At 43.3% G+C, this 19,305-nt stretch overlaps 1 protein-coding gene across 1 annotated transcript in view; it reads right to left on the bottom strand.

Annotated features, from left to right (window-relative positions):
* The window catches only part of LOC309558890 (uncharacterized protein), a 72,425-nt gene extending 54,031 nt beyond the window's left edge, over positions 1-18,394 (bottom strand). Inside the window, exons 1-5 of the mRNA XM_082261985.1 lie at positions 18,146-18,394; positions 11,431-11,514; positions 5,367-5,399; positions 1,440-1,523; positions 130-203 (exon numbers count right to left, since the gene is read on the bottom strand). Of these exons, the coding sequence (XP_082118111.1) occupies positions 130-203; positions 1,440-1,523; positions 5,367-5,399; positions 11,431-11,514; positions 18,146-18,208 (338 nt within the window). The 5' untranslated portion in view covers positions 18,209-18,394. The remainder of the gene's footprint in view (positions 1-129; positions 204-1,439; positions 1,524-5,366; positions 5,400-11,430; positions 11,515-18,145) is intronic.
* Positions 18,395-19,305: the final 911 nt, after the last annotated feature.

Genomic DNA, 19,305 nt, shown 5'->3' with positions numbered 1-19,305 from the left:
CAATTTTGGAGGGAGCCACATCCATTAAAAAAGGAGTGGGGCAAAGTTACATAGGTGGGGGAGGGGGGGTGCCCAATTCTAGTGTTGCCTAGGGCAGCACAAAACCAAAATACACCACTGCATAGATACCTTTTCCTGATTGATGCCATTTTCTGCTGTAATGTTTTCATCCACTTTCCACGCTCTGTGTTACTGTCTGCAGCCTGGAAACATAACAGGAAGCAAAAAGTTAAAAATGGAGGCACAATGGATAAAAACACCAATGATAACTATAGTACAGCCTATGGCTTGATCACACTGCTTCAACGAACAAAACAATACAGTAGAGTCTAACTATACTTTACATTATTACTAATGACACCAAGGTTCCAAAGTTCCCAACTGTCCCTCTTTCGTAACCAGGCCCTGCTATTTTTCTTTTGTGCCCCAACATACTAACATTGATACTTTCAAGGGTTCCTCCATGGACCTATCCTTGTCAAGTTGTCAAATTGCAAGGTACAGAGGGCCTTGACTGTGACCCCTAAAGTTTCCAAAGGGCAGCAAATAGTATTTATTACATGCAATGCTACAGAATATTGTCATAGACTGAAGGATTCCTAAATTAAATAGTCAGAGATTGTTCTTCAGGAGTGGTTGGGGACTGAAGTTATGCTATAGGACAGGGGTCATCAAACTTTGGCCCTCCAGTTGTTCAGGATCTACAACTCCCATCATGCTTGTCATGACAGTGAATGTCAGAGTTTCACAATGCATCATGGAATCTGTAGTCCTGCAACAGCTGGAGGACCGTAGTTTAAAGATCCCTGCTATAGGAGATAGTCAGAGACTAGGGACATGTTGAATGAAACCATTAGACTTACTACTTTTAAGAGCCCTTTTACCAATCAGTGCTCCCTCTGCTGACTGGTGGAGACCAAGGATTGCACTTCAAACATCAAAGGGCCACATGTGGCCCTCAGGGCACAGGTTGGACACCAGGGACATTAGTCTTTCCATGATTGGATAATGGAGGTTTGTACTCCAGTGTTGCTTCTGCAATGCATTCTCAAAATCTTGTTCACAGCTGCCTGGGTGTCATACTGTATACATTGGTTACGGTAAGAGGTGCCCTTCAATAGTTTCATCAAACAGCTGTAAATAGGCAGTAAGGTTCCCTCAAAAAATGGTGTCCAGCATGCACTCCAGACCCCTAACTAATGTTCCAAAAAGATGGGCCACAGAGAGTGGATTGGAACCAATAAGTTCACATCTATAAGTCTTTTGCACCACAGAACATGGTAAACATCTTCTAGGATGCATCTGTCTTCCATTGCTGCCAGTTGTTGGCCTCTATGACTGGAGAAGGTTAAATAGTCAGGAGCACAGGGCATCTGGTTGTGCTTAATTCATAAATCACCAACGTTCGGTATGCAAGAGAAACAAAAAAATCAACTTACCAATAAGATTACTTTCCCGTTCCTCAGCGTCAGCTCCATGGGGTACCGGGAACCCATGATATCCACACTAGCCAGTGACGTCAGCTGATCAAAAAAGGAACAGAACACAATCATTGGCGTATCTGTGAGAGTTCTCATTGATCCAGCTCATGGTATATCTAGTAGTAGTTGGTCTCCTTTAACTCATTTTGTAATGTTGAAGATCACTGTTTATCCAAGTGGCTACTTCAATTCCAGTCCAAGTCTAGTTAAACAAGACCAATATTACTGGATACAGTCATTGGCTGACATTTATCAAACATACCTTCCAATTTCTGGTGGGTTTCTATATTTTATTTTAACTTATGTATTTTTTATGTTACACAGTTGTATTCCTTTTTTACCAGCCCTACCAAAATTGTGCATTTTAAATAAAGCACATTGGATAGCAACTGGGAGATCCAAAATAAAGGTGTTTTGTAAGCAATTTTTATTTTGAACATTAACATTCTGTTAAGGACTAGAAACATACACTATACAGTATTGCCAAAAAGTAGTGGGACGCCTGCCTTTACACGCACATGAACATCCCAGTCTTAAGCCTCGTACACACGCAACGATTGTTGGCCGTGAATTTTCAGCCAACGTCCGATCGGCCGATTGTCGGCTTGGTAGTATGATGCTTCCGACAACCGACTGCGACTTTTTGGCCGAACAAAATTTGGTGTGCAGACTATAAAATTTTTGTTGGCCGATTGTTCGTCAGTCAGTACAGATTTCGGCAGACAAAAATCAGATGAGCAAGACTGGGCATGCTCAGAGAAGAAAAAACACACGGAAAGTAAACCAGCACATGACATCACTTCTGAAGTTGGTTTTTGTTGGCCGATAAAATTCGTGTGCAGTCTAGGCACATTCCAACCAACAAAACAACACTGGACAAAAGTCGGCCGATCGGTCGGCCAACAATCGTTGCGTGTGTACAAGGCTTTAGTCCGTAGGGTTCAATATTGAGTTGGCCCACCCTTTGCAGCTATAACAGCTTCAACTCTTCTGGGAAGGCTGTCCACAAGGTTTAGGAGTGTGTCTATGGGAATGTTTGACCATTCTTCCAGAAGCACATTTGTGAGGTCAGGCACTGATGTTGGAGGAGTAGGCCTGGCTTGCAGTCTCCACTCTAATTCATCCCAATGGTGTTCTATCGGATTGAGGCCAGGACTCTGTACAGGTCAGTCAAGTTCCTCCACCCCAAATTCGCTCATCCATGTCTTTTTTGACCTTGCTTTTTGCACTGGTCGAAATAATTTGGTGGAGGGGGGATTATGGTGTGGGGTTATTTTTCAGGGGTTGGACTTGGCCCCTTAGTTCCAGTGAAGGGAATTCCAACTTTGAGGGAACATTTTGGGGATGGCCCCTTCCTGTTCCAACATGACTGCACATCAGTGCACAAAGCAAAGACATGGATGAGTGAGTGGAGGAACTTGACTGGCCTGCACCGAGTCCTGACTTCAACTTCATAGAACACCTTTGGGATAAATTAGAGCGGAGACTGCAAGCAAGGCCCTTCTCATCCAACATCAGTGCCTGACCTCACATAAGTGCTTCTAGAAGAATGGTCAAACATTCCCATAGACACACTCCTAAACCTTGTGGACAGCCTTCCCAGAAGAGTTGAAGCTGTTTTAGCTGCAAAGGGTGGGCCAACTCCATATTGAACCCTACGGACTAAGAACTGGGATGCCATTAAATTTCATGTGCGTGTAAAGGCAGGCGTCCTGAAACTTTTGACAACATAGCGTATCTCAGACCAAGGTAAGGGTATTTTCGAACAAGCCCATGCAGGAACATTTATTACACTTTTGATAAGTAATTATGAAATTTGTGACCACAGGTTGAACTGGATGGACTGTTGTCTTTATTCAACCTTACCAACTATGTAACTATGAATATTTTATGTTCACTATTTGCTACAAGCTAGTAGCACTCCAGGCATCTTTTCTTTACCAGGCTAACCCTAACTGTTTTGCTGAGAACTAAATAGCCGGTGCTCAAAATAAACACACCGCTCAAGAAATGTTTCTGCTGTTTTCAAAAGGGACTGCACAGAGATTCATTAGGAAAAAGATCATCTGTACTCTGTTTAGCTAATTCAGATTTACTTAAAAACAGTGTCACTGGTGCACCCAGTATTAAATATTGATAAAAAAAAAAAAAAAAAAATCATATAAATGATAAAACCATATACAGTGCCTTGCAAAAGTATTCGGCCCCCTTGAACTTTTCGACCTTTTGCCACATTTCAGGCTTCAAACACAAAGATATAAAACTGTAATTTTTTGTGAAGAATCCACAACAAGTGGGACACAATCATGAAGTGGAACGAAATTTATTTGATATTTCAAACTTTGTTAACAAATAAAAAACGGAAAAATTGGGCATGCAAAATTATTCAGCCCCTTTACTTTCAGTGCAGCAAACTCTGTGGTTCAGTGAGGATCTCTGAATGATCCAATGTTGACCTAAATGACTGATGATGATAAATAGAATCCACCTGTGTGTAATCAAGTCTCGGTATAAATGCACCTGCACTGTGATAGTCTCAGAGGTCCATTTAAAGCGCAGAGAGCATCATGAAGAACAAGGAACACACCAGGCAGGTCCGAGATACTGTTGTGGAGAAGTTTAAAGCCGGATTTGGATACAAAAAGATTTCCCAAGCTTTAAACATCCCAAGGAGCACTGTGCAAGCGATAATATTGAAATGGAAGGAGTATCAGACCACTGCAAATCTACGAAGACCTGGCCGTCCCTCTAAACTTTCAGCTCATACAAGGAGAAGACTGATCAGAGATGCAGCCAAGAGGCCTATGATCACTCTGGATGAACTGCAGAGATCTACAGCTGAGGTGGGAGACTCTGTCCATAGGACAACAATCAGTCGTATACTGCACAAATCTGGCCTTTATGGAAGAGTGGCAAGAAGAAAGCCATTTCTTAAAGATATCCATAAAAAGTGTTGTTTAAAGTTTGCCACAAGCCACCTGGGAGACACACCAAGCATGTGGAAGAAGGTGCTCTGGTCAGATGAAACCAAAATCGAACTTTTAGGCAACAATGCAAAACGTTATGTTTGGCATAAAAGCAACACAGCTCATCACCCTGAACACACCATCCCCACTGTCAAACATGGTGGTGGCAGCATCATGGTTTGGGCCTGCTTTTCTTCAGCAGGGACAGGGAAGATGGTTAAAATTGATGGGAAGATGGATGGAGCCAAATACAGGACCATTCTGGAAGAAAACCTGATGGAGTCTGCAAAAGACCTGAGACTGGGACGGAGATTTGTCTTCCAAAAAGACAATGATCCAAAACATAAAGCCAAATCTACAATGGAATGGTTCACAAATAAACATATCCAGGTGTTAGAATGGCCAAATCAAAGTCCAGACCTGAATCCAATCGAGAATCTGTGGAAAGAACTGAAAACTGCTGTTCACAAACGCTCTCTATCCAACCTAACTGAGGAATGGGCAAAAATTTCAGTCTCTCGATGTGCAAAACTGATAGAGACATACCCCAAGTGACTTACAGATGTAATCGCAGCAAAAGGTGGCGCTACAAAGTATTAACTTAAGGGAGCTGAATAATTTTGCACGCCCAATTTTTCAGTTTTTTATTTGTTAAAAAAGTTTGAAATATCCAATAAATTTCGTTCCACTACATGATTGTGTCCCACTTGTTGTTGATTCTTCACAAAAAATGACAGTTTTATATCTTTATGTTTGAAGCCTGAAATGTGGCAAAAGGTCGAAAAGTTCAAGGGGGCCGAATACTTTCGCAAGGCACTGTATAACAGTTTAAAAAAAAAATATATATATATATATTAATATTTCAATGTTAATTTGTACAGCTTCCTTTAACTATAGTGTTTTGACAGTGAACACTTACATCGAGTAAATTTATGGTACCCCATAGCTCCCCCTGGAGAAGAAAGAGAGAAATACACAATCAAAAGCCATATAGTAAAAAGATGTACTTAGTTCTAGGTTTGAGCTGGCCTGTTGGGTCAGCACACCACATCCATAGTTATTAGTACTCAAAGTAGATTAAAGACATACTGGGACTTTAAAGGGGCTACATAGATCTATTACGTATACATTGTATTCTATTAAATATATTACATTTTTTGAAAACTTTCATTAAAAAGGAGAAAGGTATACAACTTTCCCTGGGAAGCCTATAAAGGCCTTGTAACTTCCATAAACCTCAAAATTCAGTATCTCACAGGACACCTTTCCATATAATACAATGGTTATCCCACTCATTAGAACATCACATAAATCAAAGAGATCTCCTTGTAGTCTTCCACTCTGATTATGGCGCGTTTCATGAGTCAGTTGACCCGTTTCATCAGCAACTTCAAAAAAGGGGGACTGAACAGTTGGTGAAATACGGTTTCTCCAACCTAACACCTGGTCCCCTTATCAGCCCCTATGGGGCAATCCGTCGCTCCCTCATCTGCAGATGCTTCCTGACCCGCAGGTGTGGGGCCGGTGTGGTATACAGCGCTTGAGGGACATCATGCCTGTGGGCGAGCTACGCTCGCTCCGGGACCTTAAGGGGTCCTTTGCCTTGCCACGCTGGATAGGCTTTCGTTATCTCCAGTTGCGCCATGCGGTCAGTGCTCAGTTCCCGGTCACCCCTGTCATACAGACTGATCGTCTGGAGGATGTGCTGGCGCAGGCGGACCTCCCTAAGCCCCTTTCTGCCCTATACGCTACCCTGCTTGTTGTTGACTCCCCTGCGTTGGAGCGTCTTTGGCAGAAGTGGTCTTTGGACATCCCCGACTTGGATAGGGAGGACTGGGATAACTGCTTGGGGAATGGCTCCAGACTGGTCATTGCCTCCAGGGACAAGCTTATTCAAGTCAAGTTCCTACACAGGGTCTATTATACTCCTCAGCGACTGCACAGAATGTTTCCTGCGAGGCCAGCAGATTGTCCTAAATGTTTTACTGCAGAGGGTTCGTACTTCCACATGTTCTGGGCATGCCCACGGGTGGCGGAGTTCTGGGGGGCGGTGTTCGAGGTCATGAACACCCGTCTTCACCTCTCGGTCACGTGCGCCCCGGAGCTGGCGCTCTTGGGCATCCCCGATCAGGTTAGGCGCAATAAGTATTCCCGTTTACTGATTTCTCTATTGCTGTATTACGCTAAGAAGGAGATTGTCCTTCGGTGGGTCTCCCCCTCCCCTCCCACGCTGGCTGCGTGGGAGGCCCTGGTGCATGGGGCTCTCCCAATGTATAAGCTCACCTACATTAATAGGAACTGTCCCCATAAATACGAGAAGGTTTGGCAGCCTTGGATAGATGGCACGGGTTGATCCTCTGTTCTGTTTGATGCTATCTGTCTGTGTTCCATTTGTTTTTCCTTTCTTTTTTGTTCTTTTTTTAGTAGACTTGCATCTAGCCCCACCGTGCCTTTTACCGTGTTCTTACTGTTGGATCCCCCACTGTATAGGTTTTGTTGCCTTCGGCACATCTGTTTTTTCCCCTGTGGTCTGATGATGTACAGCAGCTACACATGTAATGTATATTGTATATTGTCGTGTGTTTTTTTTCAATAAAGAGCAACCTTGTTTGTAAAAAAAATGCTTAGGGCATCCAGTTCTCCTATACCCTCCAGGAGAATCGGAAGATATAAGAAAGGGGAGTCTTAACTGACATCAAAATCTGATGCAAATAACTAGAATTCTTTGATTAATGTCTAGATCACCTGTGCCAAACACAAGGCCCTTGTGCCGAACCCAGCCTACTAGGCCATTTTACATGCTTCTCTTGCAGCTGCAGGACATGGCTTGTCTCTGCCCCCACCTTGTCTTAGCAGTCAGCAGCAGAGAGGAGGACAGAACTCCTGAAAGAGTGTATCAATGTGCCTTAATGAAATATTACATTTCATGATACCAGAGAAAATTCATTTTAGCTAGTGCCCACTTTCCAATGGAATGTGGTCCCTTGCAATTACATATTAAACAAGTCTCATTCATCCTGGAGACTTAACAGTTAGGCTCCGCATACAGATTACAGACACAATGATAAGTGTTTACATATTAAACACATTTCATTCATTCATTCATCCTGGACACTTAACTTTTGCATATGGATTACAGACAACGCCTGAACACATTGACAATTACTTACATATTAACACATCAGACAGTTCAGCAGAGACGGAACGGCTTTTCCACAAACGCAATTTCAGACACACTACACCCCACATTTACAGCAATGTATAGGGAAAACAAAAGCCTTTTCATGTATTGTCTTAAGTAGATATATTCTATTGTTAAACTGACCCATGGATTGTACACTAGTTTGAACTGGTTTTTCCCTCTCAAATTTCCCATAAATATGTGAGCCGAAATGGAATAAATCAGATGTATATGCATTAAGCTTAAGTGCTATATGTTTGACATCTCCTGGCCAGAGATGGAAAATTCACTACACTGGGGAGTTAGAACTGAAGGGTCTTAGGTCCGGGACCTAAATGCAAAATCATCTTGCAATTGCCTCCTGACGTAAATGAGCTAAAAACTCCCCTGCCAGATCCTAAGCTTCTCCTTGAAGCCACAGAGAGGCTTGTCTTTGCCCTCCCCCTGTCTCAGCAATCGGCAGCAGAGAGGAGGACAGAACTTCTCCTACAGATCCTGTGCCCCTCTGTGCAGCCTCAGGACCCCTACATCTCCGCTTCCCCTGGTTTTAGCATTCAGCAGACTCTGGCAGGAGATTCCAGACTCTGGTCCTCCCCTCAGGCCCTGCACCTTCTGCTTTCCCGCCCCAACCCTAGCACAAGGTGGTAAGGGGGGTGCACTGTGGTGGAAGGAAAGGGTGGGGGACTCTTGACTTCTGATGATAAGCGGACTCTTGACATCTGATGTAAAGGGGGGGGTGGGGTGCTCTAGACATGTAGACTCACAGATACAAGCATCCCTTTGAGGGAAACCATAATGCTGATGCGGCCTGCAATGAAATTAAGTTTGACACCCCTGATCTAGATCCTTAGGTGGGGCATCCAAAGCCTTGCATGTAGGTGAAGCTCTATTCTCTAAGAGGTTCTCCCTTGTTATGGCACATAACCCTGTCCATATTCTTTTAATTAAAAGATTATTACTCTGTGCACTGACAAATCCTCTTATATACCAAGAGACATCTGTGTTCCTTTCTGCTCTTATATTTGTTTCACCTTTCCATTCAAGTACGTCTACAGAGCTGTATGGAGGACATTCTTTCCATTAGATTAGTGGTTTTCAACCAGGGAAAAGTCTGCACAGCCGTATGGAGGATATCAGATCCAATACATTAATGTTTCTCAACCAGGGTGCATGGTATATATAATGATGTATATGTGCCTGAAAAGATCTCATTTTTCAAATACAAAGTGATGTTTTGACAGATGCCCTTGGAACTCTCTAGGTCGAGAAAATGTGACCAAACAATGATGTATTATTCCTTTCAATGCAATAATTATCTGGATCCATTTATGCTATGCTTACCCGCTTCAATACCGGGCACTTTTACCCCCTTCCTGCCACACAACAAAAGAGCTTTCTTTTGGTGGTATTTAACTTCTGGGTTTGTTATTTTTTGGTAAAAAAAAAACAAAAAACAAAAACAGACCAACAATTTTGTATATAACAATAACGTTTTTCTTCATTTCTGTCAGAAAATTTTGTAAACAAGTAATTTTTCTCCTTCACTGATGTGCGCTGATGAGGCAGCACTGATGGGCACTGATAGGCTGCACTGATTAGGTGGCACTGATGAGGAGGCACCTAAATGCTGTACTGATGGGCACTGATGGATGGCACTAATGGGCAATGATTGGCAACACTTATGGGCAACAATAGGTGGCACAGATAGGTGGCACTGATAGGCAGCACCGATAGGCAGCACTGAAAAGATGCAATTACGGGCAATGATAGGCGGCACTGATGGGCAGCACTGATGGGCACTGATAGGCTGCACAGATTAAGTGGCACAGATGAGGAGGCACTTAAATGCTGTACTGATGGGTGGCACTAATGGGCAATGATTGGCAGCACTTATGGGCAATGATAGGTGGCACAGATAGGTGGCACTGATAGGCAGCACTGAAAAGCGGCAATTATGGGCAATGATAGGTGGCACTGATGGGCAGCACTGATGGGAACTGATGGGTGGCACTGATGAGCAGGCACTGATTGGCATCACTGGTGTCACTGATGGGCACTGATTGGTGTCACAGATGGGCACTGCTAGGGCTGCACTGATAATCAAGGCACTGATAATCAGTGCCTTGATTACCTGTGCAGGTCTCCCCTGCGAGGAGATGCTGCTGATCGGCTCTCCTCTCCTCACACATGAGGCTGTAATGTTCCGGTACCTTTGGTACCCTAAATTACACTTTCCACAAGTGTATGCGCCCCACCATTTACTTTTGGAAAGGTGCGCATACACCTTTAAGACTGGAGCTGTCATCACCCAGCGCCGGACTAGATGGCTATTTAAATCGCCGGTTCTCACTCACATGTGTTCGTTCAAACACCCTTACCTGGATGCTATCCTAGCTTGAAGCTTCCATGCTTGCAAGCTTACCTCGCTGACGGAACCTCGCTGCGCTGATCCCTGTATCCCGCTACTGGATCATCCGCCTCTCCTGAACCACCCTTCGGCTGTATCGCTAATAGTGCTAAGTACCCCGCAGGGGAATTCTCTATAAACTTATACTAAGCTTACACTATCTAGCTCTGCATAGTAAAGACTGTTTATCACATCTGCATAACTAGATTGCTAGCTCTTGAGACTACTGCTACTTTTCTGCACTGGGTTGATCTCTTTTGTATGTCCACCTGCTATTCTGTCATCTGCTACCATACAACATTGCTAAACCTTCCTGCATCCATCTGCTACTGTCTCACCTTCAAGTGTCTATCACCTACCACCTCCACTCAACCTATCCCTCAACCTTCATCATTGTGTTACCACATACATAAAGTCATTCTAGGAACCAGCTTGCTAATTGTGTGTATTTACTGGCTGAAATAAGACCTTCCACACATGATGAGTCATTGAGGTTGGGAATGGTATCTCAGCATATCTCTTACATGACTACTGACGTGGAACTATTTCTGCAGCTGAAAATCCACACCATATAAGAAACGCAGGAGCGTTACAGAGGCGAGCCAATAAACAGCACTTCCGTGTTTACATGTCATCGGCTCTTTACAGAGATCGGGGTTGTGCTATGTCCTAGGGACACAGCGTGTCCTCGAATGCCATGCTGCGTGCCCCCACAGGCACACAAGTGACCAGGGCCGACGTCATAAGACATCGCCCCAGAACGAATGGGGATCCTGCCCACCGTCATTTTACTATACGGTTGACAGGACTTAGTTAAAGTGACCCTGTCACTGAACTTCCAGGTGTGTTGTGTGGGGCCAGCAAAGACTTATCCATCATGCCATACCATCAGGGAGGCATGCGATTGGCCCCAAATTTATTCTGCAGCAATGACCCCAAACATACAACCAATGTCATTAAGAACTATTTTCAGAGTAAAGAAGAACAAGTAGTCCTGGAAGTGATGGTTTGGCCCCCACAAAGCCATGATTTCAACATCATGGAGTCTGTCTGGGATTACATGAAGAGACAGAAGACTTTGAGGCAGCCGACATCCACAGAAGATCTGTGCTTAGTTCCCCAAGATGTTTGGAACGACTTACCTGCCGAGTTCCTTCAAAATCTGTGTGCAAGTGTAACTAGAAGAATCAAGGGTGATTTGAAGACAAAGGGTGGTCACACCAAATATTGATTTGATTTGGATTTTTCTTTTTTCATTTACTTTATATTTTGTTAGTTGATAAAAATGAACTATTAACACTTCTACTTCTGAAAGTATTCCTAATTTACAGCATTTCCTCACACCTGCCTAAATCTTTTGCACAGTACTGTAAATCAGTTCTAAAGTGTTGGTACCTCTTTGTCATCGCTCCCACGCTTTTTGAAATAGGAAAGGTTCATCCCCTTCAGAATGAATTCATATGTCCTCCAATGGAATTTCTGCATAAATAGAAAATAAAATAATTATCTTTGAACTCAAGATGAATGTAAGGTGTATTTTAGCAATGGAAGAACTATAGCTCATTTTTTATCTGATTTTCCATAGCAATAAAATGGCAGAAGGATTTTCTTCTGTAGAAGACAAAACACCATGCAGCTAAAACCTAATATTAAATACATTTACGGATTTGTTTGGTGTCAGCTAAAGTTTTACCTGTGTTGCTCTATGTTTTGGGGTTGTGAGAAAGCACCCACACAATCCCAGGAGGAACATACAGTCCTCAGGACCTCAAGCCAAACTGATAATCAATAGGACACTATGAAGTTGATTTACTAAAAGTGGAGAGTGAAAAATCTGGTGTAGCTGTACAACCGTAGCCAATCAGCTTCTAACTTCAGCTTGTTCAATTACGCTTCGACAAAAAAAAAAAAAAAGGAAGCTGATTGGTTTCTATGCAGAGCTGCATCAGATTTTGCACTCTCCAGTTTTAGTAAATCAAACCCTATGCTTTCTGACATTGGTAATGCTTACAATTTAAGAGATTTTGGAACAGATAAAAAACTCCCCAGAGCCCAATGAGTCTGGAGGAGATGGGAGAATGAATAGTTGGGTGCAACAGAGGTGTTCAGATCAGAGGCGTAACTAGAACCTTCAGGGCCCCGGTGCAAGAAACCATGAAGGGCCCCCCCGGACCCCTGGCCGGGGCCCTTCCCTTCAAGCCCCGGGCTCTTCCCACTGATCCTGGGGCCCTTTACTCCGCTTGCGGGGCCCTTTATTGCGGTCCCACCGCGCGTCCCTTTCACAAGTTTTGCAGTGGGCCACCCTTCCTGCCATCTTGGGGCCTCCCCACGGTGGTGGAATGCCAGGGCCCGGTTGAGAGTGTGACCTTTGCGATCCTGAAAGTTCACCCACTGGTGTCAGTAGTTTTTATTTTTTGGTATTTTAATTGTATTATTTTTTATCATTTTATTTAATTTTTTTACAATGTCACTGACTATGACTCTGCCCATTTAGAGAAGCAAGGAGCTGGTAAATTACATATTTACCGACCCCTTCCTGGTTCTCTATTGTTACACATCCCCTGCAGCAGCCGGCAGGAAAGGGGAGGGATCACAGTGGGGGGGGGGGGGACCAGGGGAGCACACAGGGGCCCAGACAGCAAGTGAACTGTATAGGAGGAGTGGCGGGGGTAGCATACAGAGGATCCAATCTCCTCCATTTTCTTTCTGCAGCTACAGGAGGAAAAAGGAGGACAGTGATTTCTCTATATGCTGCCCCCGCCTCCCCTCCTATCCAATGCTGGGCCCCCTGGAGCATTGGGCCCGGTTGCAATCGCAACCCCTGCAACCCCTGTAGTTACGCCCCTGGTTCAGATCCAGCTTTCATAGCTATATGCCTCCTACACCTAAAACTTTAACATGGAAAGCAAGCACACTACATGGCCAAACTTTAAACATTCCGTTTATTGAGGTTCCATTTGAATATGCAGAATTGTAAATTACAAACAAAAATTGTGTAAAAACAAAAAAAGCACAAGATGAAATTCCAGTGAATTGCATTTTTGAGGTTCACCTGTGTGGTTTACTGGGTTTCCATGTGAGTGAGCTGTATAAGGGTATTACCATTTGCCGTGCACACCCTTAAATGACAAGAAGGGTATGGTGCTGGGGGGGACTGGACAGATCCTACGTATAAGAGATTGAGCTAATGACAAGAAGGGTATGGTGCTGGGGGGACTGGACAGATCCTACTTATAAGAGATTGAGCTAATGACAAGAAGGGTATGGTGCTGGGGGGACTGGACAGATTCTACGTATAAAAGACTGAGCTGAGCCCAATGCCATCAAAGGAGAAGTCATAGTGGTGTGAAATACTTGCATGGATATGGACAGAAAGTCACAAAGTGAAAGGTGGTTCAGACTTGAGCAATAGTTGGTCTCAGCAGAAAGTAGTGTGGACAGTATGAGAAGAAGCTGGATAAAGTGGAATACATGGTGGGGTTGGTAGAGTTGACAGAAGTCAGTGTAGACAAAATGAACAAAAGGTGGTGAAAGTGGGATGGTGGTAGGCAAAGTGGACAGAAGATAAGGTAGAGTGGAAGGTGTTTAGAAGGGTTCTGATTTGAGCAATAGTTGGTCTTAGCAAAAAGTATTGTGGACAGTACAGGTGTAAGCTGTCTAAAGTTTAATAATTATGGTACATAATGTGGACAGAAAGCAGAGAGGAAAGAATGAGCAAAAAGTGGCGGCTAAAGGCGGAAGGAGGGGGTGGTGGGGGGGGGGGGGGGGGTTGGAATGGAACAAAAACTTGAGTGGAAAGAAGGTCGAGTGGAAGGTTTTCAGAATGGTTCAGATCTTATTGATAGTTGGTTTTAGCAGAAAGTAGTGTGGACAGTATGAGTAGAAGCTGGCTAAAGTAGAATAATTGGTGCAGTGATGTCATTCGGGTTGGTGTCACCTGGTGCAGTAAAACGTGGTGTCACTCCAACACCACACATCCCACCCAAAACCTGCAAAACATTGTGTCACCCCATCACCGCCACCGAGCACCATCCCCCTCTAGCCTGCCCCAGTGCTACTTAATGGTGTCATCCCTCTGCAGTCTGCACCCCCATAGTGGCACAACTAAATTGGTGGGGTGGGTAGAATTGACAGAAGTCGTGAGGACCAAATGACCAAAAGGTTAGATGGTGGTGGAGTAGGCAAAGTGGACAGAAGTTAGGGTGGAAAAAAGGTTGCATGGAAGAAGGGTTCAGATTTGAGCAATAGTTGGTCTTATTAAAAAAGAATTGCGCACACATGCAAAAGAAATGACTATCAAATATGGAGACAATGCATAAATAAAAATGGGGATTTAGTCCCACCATATGGCCATATCGTGCTCAAGCCCACCACTGCGTCAAAGTACCCCATTGTCAGTGGGTCCTACACTATCCATAAAAAAGGGGTGAATCCAGCCTCTCCAACCCTTGGAGACAACACTCCTTGCTGGGATAGATGTGCTAATGCACTACAAAGGACTCCTCCTATATCTACTTGACAGTGGACACTGATAGAGTACAGGTGTGTGTAGGGGGGTGGGGTGCTCAACCTCAGAAGTGTGGTCGAATAGTTGGTCTTAGCAAAAAGTAATTGGGAAAAGAACACAAGCACCTACTAAGGGTAGCATGTACTGTATTTAATAAGGTTTAAAAAGAGTTTTACTCACAAAAGACATAAAACCATAGGCACATAGCGCTGTGGGTGGGGGTCCTAGGCAACACAATCCCGGGGGGTGTTCTTCAGGCCTGAAGGAGCGAATACTCTGTAAATGCATTGCCTACGTCCATACATCTCATCCAGGTAGTGACATCACGCCACTCTGCTGTGCGTTCCACAAACTTAGGAAGCACCTGGAACCACTGGTAATGCCTACAAAGGGAACCCAGCCACACACACCTGACGGACACCCCCCCCCCCCTCTCCTCTGGGATTGTGTTGCCTAGGACCCCCACTCACAGTGCTATGTGCCTATGGCTTTATACAAACAAAATGCAATGGTCAAATGAGGCAGGTCACTACCTTCTTGCATCAAACTCCTGATGAAGTGGACAGGGATCCACGAAACGCATAGAGTCTTAAGGATTCCACGCTTTTCAGTTTGTTATACTATTAATCAATATGTTAATCGTGTATCTCTTTATGTATATACCATCATGTACCATTACAATATGAAAATTTTCCATAAATATATGAATTTGTTATATGTCAGGTCTTTTAATACATGTCTTTACTATACCTGGAAATTGATAACATATATTTTTATAATCATGAAATGTTTAATAATTATCATTTTTTTATAAATTGTAAACCATGTGTACTCCATGTAGTGACCTGCCCCATTTAAATTCCCATGACCATTGCATTTTGTTTGTATGTACAATGAGGGATGGAGGCATGTCTCTGTGTATGCTTCAGATCATAAATCGTTTTTACACCTATGGTTTTATGTCCTTTGTGAGTAACACTCTTTTTAAACCTTATTAAATATATAGTACATGCTACATTTAGTAGGCGCTTGTGTTCCCAATTGTCCCCCAGAGCTGCTTCTTGATTCAACATTGAGCTTCCACTACGGAGAGCCTTCTCATAAGGACTTTCCACACTTGATCATTATTGGCAACTCTTGTCTCTGTAAAGCACCTAAATATTGTGCCAACATTTGTTTTTATTGTTTTAGCAAAAAAGTAATGTGGACAGTATGAGCAGAAGCTTATTTAGTTGCAGAAATGGTGGGGTAGGTAGGGTGGACACAAGGAAGTAAGGACAAAATGAGCAAAAGGTGGCTATCGTGGGCTAGAGGCAAAGTGGACAGAAGGTAGAATAGATAGAAGGTAGTGCGGTCAAAATGAGGAAAAAGTATTTGAAGTTGTATTGAGGTTGAATAGGCAAATCAGACAGAAGGTAGAGTAGACAGAGAAGACAAAAGCTAGAGTGGACAAAGTGAATGGTATGGACAAAGTGAGAAAACTATGGTGTGGTCAACGTGGACAAAAGATTGTTTAGAGAAAGTGGACTGGAGGTGGTGTAAACCACGAGAGCATAATTTAACCACTTTACCGCTGCTCACTGAGCTGCTACTGCGGCAAAGTGGCTCGATAACGTCTGACGACGTAGACCTACGTCGCCAGACATTCCCCTCTCTCGGCGGCGAGAGAGGCTCGCTCCCGCTGTATTCAGTCACAGCGGGAGTCGGGCCAGGGGAGGAGCGGCGGTGATCACCGCCGCTCTTCCCCGATCGTCGGGGAATCGAGTGTGGAGATCCGCCCGCTTGTGTAAACAAAGCGGGCGGATCTCCTAAGTAACAGGCAGGGTCAGATTGCAGGATTCAGCATAGCTGAACCTGCGATCTGTCCCCATGTCACTCAGTCACCTCCCCCCACACACGTTAGTAAGCACCAGGCATACATTAACCCCTTGAACACCAATGAAAATTAACCCCTTCCCTGCCAGTGTAATTTTTACAGTAACAGTGCATATGTACAGCACTGATTACTGTAGTAATGTCACTGGTACCCCCAAAAGTGTCAAAAATGTCAGTCAAGGGTCCGATCTGTCCCCCGCAATGTCGCAGTCCCGCGAAAAAAATCGCAGATCGCCGCCATTACTCGTTAAAAAAAAAACACCAAAAATGACAGAAATCTTTACCTAAGTTAGTAAACGCAAACCAATCAAAATACGCTTATTGCAATTTTTTTTACCAAAAATATGTAGCAGAAAACAAATTGGCCTAAAATGATAAAAAAATTAGATTTTTACATTTTTTGGGGGGGAATTTCATATAAAAAAATGTGAAAAATATTGTTCTTTTTTAAAAATTGTCGCTCTTTTTTTGCTTATAGCACAAATACTAAAAATCGCACAGGTGATCAAATACCACCAAAAGAAAGCTCTGTTTGTGGCAAAAAAAGAATGTAAATTTTGTTTGGGTACAGCGCTGCATGACCGCGCTATTGTCAGTTAAAGTCGCACAATGCTGAATCGCAAAAAATGGCCCAGACGTAAGACAGCAAAATCCTCCGGTGGTAAAGTGGTTAAAGTAGACAAAGTGGGCAGAAGTTTGTGTGAACAAAGTGTATAGAAGATGGTGTGGACAAATTGGGCAGATAATTGTTTGCACAAATTGGGCTGAAGGTGGTGTGGACATGTTATGAACAAAGTACGTAGAGGGTGGGATGGGCAAACGTGGGAAGAAGGTAGAGTGGACAAAGTAGATGGAAGGTGGTACAAAGAAGATAGGCAAATGTTGGTATGGACAAAGTGAACAGAAGGTGGTTAGACAAATTATACATTTCAGATTGTGATTTTCCAAGTTACAGAATTGTTTTTTATGCTATTTATAGCAATAATGAGCTCATGTGCATTGTACACTTTAGAATGTAATAGTTGTAATGTTCATTTTCTATCATTCTATGCCAGCCAAAGCAGCAGGTTTACATTAATGGTTTTCTTACTAGCAGCACAGCACATGCTCACCTTTTCTTTTATCCACCACTGCCCTCCTCACCCTGTGTAGGCTCCACGTTGTTTTTGATTAAGCTGACACCATGTAGTGATGATGTGCCGATTACTCCTGTGCTGTCACATGTGAGAAAGGGAAGTAAAACGCTCCTCAATACATAGGCGTACCTGGTATTTTTGTGCTCCTAACTTAACAGAGAGGTGAGGGAGTAAAGGAAAGGTGAGTATGCATGGCTGGGTAGTGGAGGGGGGTGGACTAAAGCAAACCTGTTTCTTTGCTTTGCATGGGCAAAGCACGAGGATTGCTTTAAGTTTGTATATTTCACATTTTGATTTTAAATTGAATATTTCATTATGATTTGCTAAAATCAGTATAAAATGTGTAGAAGGTACAAATTTTCAGCTAGAGTTTACTTTTTGGTGGATGTCTTTAAAGCCTAAGGCCTTGATTTCGTCAGGGCACGGTAGGTCTGAATTGAAAAAGTTTACAGTATGTTAAAGTTTTTTAGGTTCCGAAAGCAGCTTTAAGAGAGTAGCAAGCCAAAGACCGAATTTCTTTCCAAGAGAAGAAAGTCCAAAACCAGCAATGATCCCAGGGTTAGCAGCATTCCTGATTACGGTAATGACTCACCAAATTTTGCCGCCTCTTCTCCAAGATGCCAGAGATTTCGGGCTCTTGTGGTTCCTCTTCCATCACTTGGCACAGCCCACCCTCCTTTGTCCAGTTCCCTTATCTTTGTCAGTGTCCCACTTGGCGCAGCCTCGGCTTGTGTATACTGCCTGTAGATATATCAGCCTCCGTTGGCTCCAGAACCCGGAAAATGTTCATACACTACTCTGTGGACTTTGTTATCTTTTACGAGTTATTGCTTCTGTCAAAGTTCAGCCTGATTATTCCTTTTAGCTGGCCTGGGAATTCAGCAGTGTTATACACAGGTCAACATGATCCGGTTACATAATTGCGGATTATCCACCGGCCTTTTCAGATGAATCATTGATGATCATCATTGCCTCCACTGGAAAGCTGCTTATAAATGAATAATCGGGCTTGTATTAAAGGATCTGGTGACTTAAAATGAAAGTTGATTAGGAGAACTTCAGGCAAAACTAGAATTTAATAATAAGCCACGGGATTGCCTGCTTACCTGTTCACTTGTTCCTGTATTCTGTACTCAGCAGAAGAGCTGATATAGAGGAGATAATTGCCTAAATAAATTAGGGAACGTTAAGCTTTCTTCTGTGTTCAGAATCACACCAGCTATTGCAGACTCTGAGATCTGAGTCAAACTTAGGGCCACCAAAAGTTTATCCTAGCTGAATTCAGGCAAATACAAAAGGCACAAATCAATGCAGTGTCTTAGTGGTCAGTGCTTCTGCCTTACAGCCCTGAGGTCCCTGGTTCAAATCTTGGTTAGAACACTATCTACAGTGGGTATAGAAAAGAATAACCCTTTTTAAAATAATCACATTGTGTTGCTTTGCAGTCTGAAATAAAGACCATAGTGGATTGTTTGCTTCAGTTGCCCTAGCAAGGACTGAAATTTCCTCCTGGAAAGCTCTTTTCATGCTGAACTAATCAAAATGACCACAGCTGATCACAGTTGGCAGTCAAATGGCTTTGTGTGCCATTGAGAAGGTGATTAGCTACACCTGATTGAGTTTTCAATTCATTTTTAGGAGAGGAGGATCCTTTTTCCAACTCAGTGATTCTGTTTTTTATTTTTTCTGAAATGTTGGCGTTATATCTTTCACTTGGATGTTATAAGTTGCACTGAGTAAATACATAATTAC

This window comes from Pelophylax lessonae, assembly GCF_965119305.1.
Source record: "Pelophylax lessonae genome assembly, chromosome: 6".
Classification (NCBI taxonomy): Eukaryota; Metazoa; Chordata; class Amphibia; order Anura; family Ranidae; genus Pelophylax; species Pelophylax lessonae.
The sequence above is the reverse complement of the archived record's forward strand: the minus strand, read 5'-3'. Positions and strand labels throughout refer to the sequence as shown.